This window comes from Erpetoichthys calabaricus, chromosome 4, assembly GCF_900747795.2.
Source record: "Erpetoichthys calabaricus chromosome 4, fErpCal1.3, whole genome shotgun sequence".
NCBI lineage: Eukaryota > Metazoa > Chordata > Cladistia > Polypteriformes > Polypteridae > Erpetoichthys > Erpetoichthys calabaricus.
In genome coordinates, this window is record NC_041397.2 from 161,418,690 (window position 1) to 161,428,666 (window position 9,977).

Genomic DNA, 9,977 nt, shown 5'->3' on the forward strand with positions numbered 1-9,977 from the left:
CACAGATTCTGTCAGCAGCAGAAAAGGTGCTTGTACATACTTGCAAATCAAATCTGTTCTCTAAACTAATATGACTACGTACTTTAAAAAAATATTTAAAATCTGCCTGCTACTGCATGCATGTACATAATACACAAAGACTAGCACGGTGAAAATCAAACTATTACAAACAAGTTTTGTAATCGCTTAGTTCTAGTTTTCACAGATATTTTCATTTTTATTTTAGTTAACAAAATTTTATAAATTAATATGTTTCGTTTTAGTTAATAAGAATAACACGATGTGCACACGAAAAACTAAAATACATAAACAACCCCACAAAAACTCTTTAATCACTTGCTAAAATCCCCAAACACAATTTTATGGGGAATGGTGGGAGTTAAATATCACTTTCAGTTGTACCTAATAAAAGTTCTGTACAGAACAATTTTAAGACAAAAAAGGCAGTACATTAAAATATTTCAAATCCAACAAAAAAAAAAAAAGGACGAAAAACCTTGGCCTACTAAAACAGCATGATATTTAATCATATATGTGTCAATAGTCTCCTGTAGTTAAGCATTTGCTTTGTTTAAATAGGTTTACTACTATACAAAATCATTAGGCAGCAAAACCTATGATGATCTAAAATCAATCAATGAACAGCATGACTTATGTCCTTGAATGAAACAAAATATAAAGCTTTAACTAATCGCTATGTATTGCAAAGTGGATTGCATCAGACAGCAGATCTATAAATATAGCTGAAAATGCAGGCCTGAGAGACATAATTAAGAAAGATCTGCAAATTCGTACTCATTACCTTCATAAAGAGCAACTGTGTCACATATGAAAGTTTTATATGAAATGCACAAGTACAGTATTGCTGTTGCATTCATAGGGGACAACTGAATGATGCTAAACTATCTTTGCTAAACATACAATTAAGTGTGACCAATTAAGGGACATTATGCAATTAATTCGGATTCAAATTTTTAATCATTTGACAACTCTAATTTGAGTATAATTAACAGTTAAAACCTCACCATCTGCCCAGTTTAGAAAGCTTTGTGAATGAATATTCATACATTTTCCACAGAAAGGCCTAAAAAAAAAAAAAAAAAAAAAAAAAAAAAAAAAAAAAACACGTTGTAGATAGTAGAAAATAGATTGAACTTTACTCCGAGTTCTCCTCTCTTTCTCCCAGGTGGAGGTTGAATTCTATTTTGTTAGGTTTTCGCTTTTTTGTTCCTGGTTTATTTTAGTTCCTTTTCTTTTTTCTAGTTTGACTATGAAGTCATTGTTGTAGAAGTTCTACTTGATTATATGTAACATTCTGTTCTTCAAATAAAATTAATAAAAGTTGATTAAAAAAAATATATAATTTCTTTGACCAAGCTAATAACAAATATATCAAAAGCAGCAAAGCAAAAAAAAATCTTACTTGATTTCACCACTGCTTGAGTCTGGGCAGAAGTACCAGAAGCAATATTTGTCAATGCCCAGGCAGCTTCAAACTGTAATGATGGGCTAAAAGTAGGGAAAAAAATAACTTAAGCCATGACAACTGTATTAATCACTATAATTCAACATTTAAAAAAAAAAAGTATATAAAGATGAATTAAAGTGAAAGTAGCCTGTTTACCAAAAATTGTTGAAACCATTGAAAATATGAAAAAAGATAACAGTAAGGTACAGTAAGGATATCACATTAAAACGAAAACTTTTGATGAGAACAGGCTATTTAACTGAACAAGCTTACCAATCACATGTACCTAGATTGTCCAAAATAACATCAAATTAAAATATGAAGATACAGACAGGTCCTACTCTCAGTCAAACTAGTTGGTAATTCATTAATGTATTGTATCTGTGGTTGTCTGTGAGAAGAAAAACTTCCTAGCAAATTGTGCGATATTCACCTTTAACAACTTTCCAACTGTGTCCCTATGTTCTCATTGAATTTATTTTAAATTGCAGGATCTACTGTACTAATTCCTTCAATAACTTTAAAAACATCAATCATGTCCACTCCTAATCTTCATTTACTTAAAACAAAAAGGTTCAACTTCTTTAATCTTTCCTCATAACTCATACCCTGCCATTCCGGATCAACCTAGTCACCTTTTTCTGGATTAACCCTAACCCTAGTGGCTACAGTATGTCTTTGATGTGTACAGTGAAGAATCCATTAAGACTCCTAAGCCTTTGTCATAAGGGATTCTTTTAAGTTGTGCCATTGTGTATTCATATGTAACATTTCTACTTCCTATGTGTAATATTACTTATATTTATTTACATTAAATTTCACCTGCCACAAATCTGTTTAACATTGTATTCTGCACAAGTGCCTTTGTGATGACTCAACTAACTCTAGATTATCTGCAATCCAATGTGGTTTGGTATCATCTGAAAATTTAACCAGCTTGTTGCTTATATTCCTACAGTCATATGAAAAATTTTGGGAACCCCACTCAGCCTGGATAATAATTTACTCTACTTTCAACAAAAAAAGATAACAGTGGTATGTGTTTAATTTCCTAGGAACATCTGAGTACTGGGGTGTTTTCCGAACAAAGATTTTTAGTGAAGCAGTATTTAGTAGTATGAAATTATATCAAATGTGAAAAACTGGCTGTGCAAAAATTTGGGTACCACTGTAATTTTGCTGATTTGAATGCATGTAACTGCTCAATACTGATTACTTGCAACACCAAATTGGTTGGATTAGCTCGTTAAGCCTTGAACTTCATAGACAGGTGTGTCCGATCATGAGAAGGTATTTAAGGTGGTCAGCTGCAAGTTGTGCTTCCCTTTGACTCTCCTCTGAAGAGTGACCGCATGGGATCCTCAAAGCAACTCTCAAAAGATCTGAAAACAAAGATTGTTCAGTATCATGGTTTAGGGGAAGGCTACAAAAAGCTCTCTCAGAGGTTTAAACTCAGTTTCAACTGTAAGGAATGTAATCAGGAAATGGAAGGTCACAGGCACAGTTGCTGTTAAACCCAGGTCTGGCAGGCCAAGAAAAATACAGGAGTAGCATATGAGCAGGATTGTGAGAATGGTTCCAGACAACCCACAGATCACCTCCAAAGACCAGCAAGAACATCTTGCTGCAGATGGTTTATCTGTACATCGTTCTACAATTCAGCACAATTTGCACAAAGAACATCTGTATGGCAGGGTGATGAGAAAGAAGCCCTTTCTGCACTCATACCACAAACAGAGTCGCTTGTTGTATGCAAATTGAAACAAAATGCTTTGGACTGATGAGACAAAAATTGAGTTATTTGGTCATAACAAAAAGCGTTCTGCATGGCGGAAGAAGAACACTGTATTCCAAGAAAAACACCTGCCATCTACTGTCAAATTTGGTGGAGGTTCCATCATGCTGTGGGGACTATGTGGCTAGTTCAGGGTCTGGGGCCCTTGTTAAAGTCGAGGGTCGGATGAATTCAACCCAATATCAACAAATTCTTCAGGATAATGTTCAAGCATCAGCCACAAAGTTGAAGTTACACAGGGGTTGGATATTCCAATAAGACAATGACCCAAAACACAGTTGGAAATCTACAAAGGCATTCATGCAGAGGGAGAAGTACAATGTTCTGGAATGGCCGTCACAGTCCCCTGACTTGAATATCATTGAAAATCTATGGGATGATTTGAAGCAGGCTGCCCATGCTCGGCAGCCATCAAATTTAACTGGAGAGATTTTGTATGGAAAAAATGGTAAAAATACCTCCATCCAGAATCCAGACACTCATTAATGGCTATAGGAGGCGTCTAGAGGCGGTTATTTTTGCAAAAGGAGGCTCAACTAAGTACCGATGTAATATCTCTATTGGGGTGCCCAAATTTATGCATCTGTCCAATTTTATTATGATGCATATTGCATATTTTCTGCTAATCCAATAAACTTAATGTCACTGCTGAAATACTACCGTTTCCATAAGACATGTCATATATTAAAATAATAATAATAATAATAATTCATAACATTTCTATAGCGCTTTTCTCAGTACTCAAAGCGCTATCCACACAGGGAGGAACCGGGAAGCGAACCCACAATCTTCCACAGTCTCCTTACTACAAAGCAGCAGCACTACCACTGTGCCACCTGCGAGGACAAAAAAAGGAAGTTGCTACTTTGAAAGCTCAGCGATAAACAAAAATCCAAAGAATTAAGAGGAGTTCCCAAACTTTTTCATATGACTGTATCTAGATAATTTAAATACAGTATATTAAAAACAGCAGGGGCCCTAGTAACACTCACGAGATATACAAGGGGTCTGTAAGAAAACATATTTGTTCCATGCCTGATTTTCTGTCCTACTGTACAGTTTTTATAGGGAAGACACGGAATTACTATGTGCGTGTCATCTGTAATCAAGTATATTTTACTGTTAAATGTTGTGTCCCTAATTGGGGATTCAACCTAGTAAAAGGCTGAAGTATGTTTGAAATATCCTTGATAGCAATCAAGCCTAAATGATGCCAGTCCTTCTCAATAGAAAAAAAAATACATAAAAAAGCATGCGGAAATAAACAGTCCACACTTACTTATCATCCCGCTCAAGGCATTTTACTAAGATGGGCAAAATTCCAGATTTTATTAAGTCATCTATCGGTGGATTTCTGTCACTTGAAAGTAGCTTTCTAGAAAGAAAAAAAAATATTAAGTACCGACACAATTGCAGAGGGCTTGCAGATTGAACAGTTAAAATAATAAGAGGATAGAGAACTTCAGATCAAATCTATTCTAATGGTGACAAACACAGCAAATATTTGAGCATAAAATCACTGTACCACTTCAAGGTACATTAAAAATAAAACTATCTAGTTGCAAGAAATTAGAATCTTGGATCTTAAACATTCAGTTTAAATAAATATGAGCATATTTTTCACTTTACAGAGTATAGCCCACAAAACACAACACTGTAGAATAAAAAACGGGAGTGGTCTACCCTAGACTTTCTCATACTCATATGGGGATAGATATTTGAGGAGTAAACCGCAAGACAATGTTTTTATATTATGTACATTAAAGAACCATTAACAACAAATCAAATCAATAATATTTTGAACAATTATTATAAAAGTAAAATTGAATAAATCGGAAAACAAATACAGCTGCTTGAATAAAAGTTAAAGTACAACTTCCGGTTAACAGAAATAGCCCAAAAGTTGATAGAAATCTATGTTTTGTACCTAATACTTGTATGCAAAATTTGGTGGACCTAAGGGAAAGTTATTGTGTTTACATACATACATACATACATACATACACACACACACAATTCCAAAAATAGTATTTTCAGACTCGGAGGTCTAAAACGTGTAGATTCATCAAAATCTTGAAATGAAATTTTTGGAGGATTCTAATACTTTCCCTATACTTCATATATGAGAAAGTCACAGCGTCTAAAATGTCAAGATTCATCAAAATCTCGACACTGAATCTTTGGTTTCATATACGAGAAAGCAAAATAGGTAAGCCAAAAAAATTACATAAACACAAATTTCTTCAACTTTATTATTATTCAGTTCTGCATAGCTACAAAGCTATAAAACTTTCAATTTTGATAGTTAAATTACTCTATTTTTGATAACAGTTCCATTAGTCTATTTTTAAAATTCTTACCAACACAAATTAACATTTAACAGGAGAAAAATGCATTTTAAACGTAAAAGCATGATTTGAACAGCAACATACTTTTCAAATAATGTAAACAAAACTACAGTAAAATTTTCAGCACCAATGTGCAATCTAAAAACATTTATTGTCGCTATTCTCTAAAATATACATTTTTGTGAAGTTCTCAAATTTTAAGAGAGGAGAAGAAAACACTGCTATATTGTATCCTGGGGGTATCCGGGACATACTGTATCTCCATAGCAATAGAGAAAAAACAGAAATCATCCCTTTATAAGACTCCAGTACATTTCAGGCTACAATGTGTGTGCACATGCTAAAACCAGTTGAACGTCACTAATTTTCATAACATTACAAAATTAAATCTAGTTAAGATATGGAACTCTCCAAGGTAATGCTTTAAATTACAACTGGGTAACCTGATGCAAAATAAACTCATGCATAACTAGTAGGAAATTCACATTTTTCCAAATTCCATCTGTTACATCACGTTCTTATGTGGGCTGTCATGATAAAATATAAATAAAAATTTTGGTTTTAACAATAAAGTTGAATAGAAAGTTTCTAATTAATAAAAATGTCTGTGTCATGAGCTTGCATGAGCATGAATATCAGCTCTAGAATACACTTTTTTTTTTTTTTTTTTAAAGTATAAAAGTATTAAAAAGAGTGCCCGTCTCATTTAATTTCACTGGCACAAATAAAAAGAACACTAATTTTAAATGTGTCAGAGTAAATAAACCCAGTTTTCTGAAAGAGGAGAAACTGCACCATATCAGAAAAATATACTTCTACTTAAACAAGTCCAGTCAAAAGAAAGGATCTATTCAATGAAACAACCATGGCTGGATGCAAGTATTACTGCAGTTCCTTTACTTTCTTTACACACAGTCTGCCATGTGTACAATATTTGTGAAGACCAGGGGGGTATTTTTCGTACATCGCTTAAACATTCCGAGATCAGGTGCCTCATCTTGAATGAGTTAATGCCAGTGAAACTCATCCAGATAAGTCGGTTTTTCAAACGCAGCTGTGTGTTAGATTAGTGTAGCTGGATCTAATCATACGAGATGAATGCGCGCGCCCGCGCTGAGTGAAAAGCCCATATATATTGAGTCTAGAAAACATGATCAGCAAGTCTTTGATAGGCTGTAACAAAATGACGAAAGAACGGGCACATTTGTTTTTCACACACGCGGCACAAGACCTTTTATTCGAAGGACACGAAGAATTTCAAGATTTAATATACACAAGCGGTAACACTGCAAAAGCAGCCCAGACCAGAAAAGACGGCTGGCAAAAAGTGGCCGAAAAAATTAAACGCTAAGTAGTGTACATTGTACTTAGTGAATGCAGCGTTTCATTTCCTATGTGTCAGATTAATTATTATTTAATATGTCATAATTCCAGATCAAACGTGAGCACAAGGAGAACATGGGAACAGGTTAAAGTGAAGTACAAGAATATACTTCAAACTGGTAAATATTGGTATATAACTATTTAAAGAATTGTTGACATAAAGAATCATTTATAATATAAAAAACATTAATTTTAAAGCTAATAAGGAGGCAGACAAGCAAAAAACAGGTGGAGGTCCACGCGGTCCAGACCTAACCCCTGCAGAAGAGTTGGCTCTCCAGCAAAATGCCCATCGCCCTGTTTCTGAGGGCATTCCAGGGGGAAGCTCCTCCTCAGAACCAGTGGCAGGAAGTAGTGGTCGCTTCATTTCAGGTAAAGGATGGTCATTGCATATTTGTCCTCCATGTGTGCTTTAGGTATGTTCCATATAGCCCTCTTTTTTGTTGGGTCAGTTGCAGGGAATGTCATATCCCTTGAACCTGTGTCTGACCAACGAGATATTAACGAAGGTCAAATATTTGATGAAGACACTGTGTCTGATTATTCATCAGGATTAGAGGTACATTTTCCAAATAATGTTTGATCAAACTCCATTCTGATCAGTTCCATGTGCCCCAATCACATTCCTGGTAATGAGAATGTTAGGCTGATTGTGGGATTCTTCGTGGAACTGTGGGTGTTTTAGCCTGTGTATTACCTACCTGCAATGGCATGACATGCCTCTTTTATTGTCTGCACACGCAGGTGTCCAGGAAACACAATGAAAACCTGAAGGAAATGTTTCAGAGCCAAATAGACTTTACGAATTGCCTGGCAAACTGCACTTTTCGATAGCTGTTCCGCATCGCCTACAGTATATAAAAAAGTGCCGCTTGCAAGAAACCTCAAAGCAATGCCTACTGTCTGTGTGGTTGTGAGAGCCCGACTTCGCCGTGTTTGACTTCGAATATACGGAGCTAATAAATCTTTGAGGTACAATATTCCCCCTCGGCTAAAGCGGTATCTTTCGTACAGAATTTCCTCAGAGGGCAATAAAGGATCTTGCCGATCGCGCAAAACCCTCTTTATATGAAATTCTCTTCGTATAATTTGCGCATCAATATCAATTGGTCGCTCATTCATGAACGGCGAAGCCCTGACTGGATGACTTCCACACCGTCACTGATCACGTGTGTAAACTAATCCTTGTTTACGCAGAACAAACCTGCTCCGAGCAGGTTTGCGGATTTGGATGTGTTGCTATGACAACACTTCCAGCAAGAGTTTCAAAAAACCGACAGATCCAGGATCAGGCCAAATCGTCAACAATTACATCCGGCTAAGCGAGTAATCCACGTACGAAAAATACCCCCCAGTGGTTCAATTTTACAAAGCAAATAAATACAAAGATTAATTTCATAAATTAATAACTGATGTACTAAACACTTCACTGCATGACTACCATTAACATAGCTTTAAGACTGAATGCTGCTCTCCCCTCATCCTATGACATTTAGAAATTTCCTACAGATAATTATTAAGTGCCTGTCTTTGAAACACACTAGACTAATGTGAAATGTAGTCTCACTTGTATATCCAATAAATATAAAACATTTCTGGGTTAAACTGTAAATTAGACATGTCTAAACGAAGGATGCTGTAAGGGTCCTCAGATATTTGAGTGCTTTGATGTCTATCTAGCCTTTTGTTCAAATCTGTTTCACAGAAGTTTTATTTCTACTGCTGCCCTAACTCAGTCACACACATTCTAGAGTACATAAATTTGCACTTTCATTCTGTACACAGCTCCTTAGAACAGATAACTGTGCATTAACATCTAAAAAGGATCATAAAACCACACTTTAAAAATAAATTGCAATTAAAGAGTTTGAGCTTTAAGATTTACAACATTTCACATTATAGTTACACTATAAAACTGCCTTTTGACCATTTCTGAGCTAAAAAACTGATGTCCCAGGTTATAAATAATTTGAAGAGCATTCTAATGATGACCAGGGTATGTTGAGACTGATCTTAGGTGATCAGATAGTGTGGACTCCAAGAAAATCAAAACCGGTGACCCTTTACAAAGAATGTCTTGGCTTCTCTCATTTTTCTGTTAATAAAAGAGCAATTTCTCCTGAACCAGCGTGTTAATAAATGGCTCTGAAAAATATAAATTACGCTACACACCCAGACATATTGTGCAGGATCAAGAAAAAAAACTCACATGGACCAAGACCAATTGACATTTCTCCCTCATCTGAACCATGAAAACCACTTGTAGACCTGTGTTTTACTTAAAGATTCTTCTTTAAAAGCAGTGTTTTAGACATATACACATATATATATATACATATACATACATATATACATATACATACATATATATATACATATACATACATATATACATATACATATATATACATATACATATATACATATACATATATACACATATACATATACATATATATACATATACATATATATATATATATATATATATATATATATATATATATATATATATATATATATACATACATATATATATTGATATATATATTATATATATATACATATATATATATAATATATAATATATATAATACATACATATATATAATATATATATAAATATAAACATACATACATATATAACATATATATACATATACATATATATATACTATACATATACTACATATATATATATATACATACATATAATATATATATACATACATACATATATATATATAGACACATACATATATATATATATACACATATTATATATACACATATATATATATATATACATATATATATATATATATACATACATATATAAATATAATATATATTATATATATATATATATATATCATACATACATATATATATATATACATACATATAGATATATTATATACATATATATCTAATATATTATATATATATACTATATATATATATATATATAATATATACACAC

At 33.6% G+C, this 9,977-nt stretch overlaps 1 protein-coding gene across 1 annotated transcript in view; it reads right to left on the reverse strand.

The window, feature by feature from the left end:
• Nucleotides 1-9,977, reverse strand: part of kpna3 (karyopherin alpha 3 (importin alpha 4)) — a 287,088-nt gene that overhangs the window by 141,551 nt on the left and 135,560 nt on the right. The window contains 2 exon segments of the mRNA XM_028790479.2: nucleotides 1,424-1,509; nucleotides 4,543-4,638. Coding sequence (XP_028646312.1) covers nucleotides 1,424-1,509; nucleotides 4,543-4,638 — 182 coding nt within the window.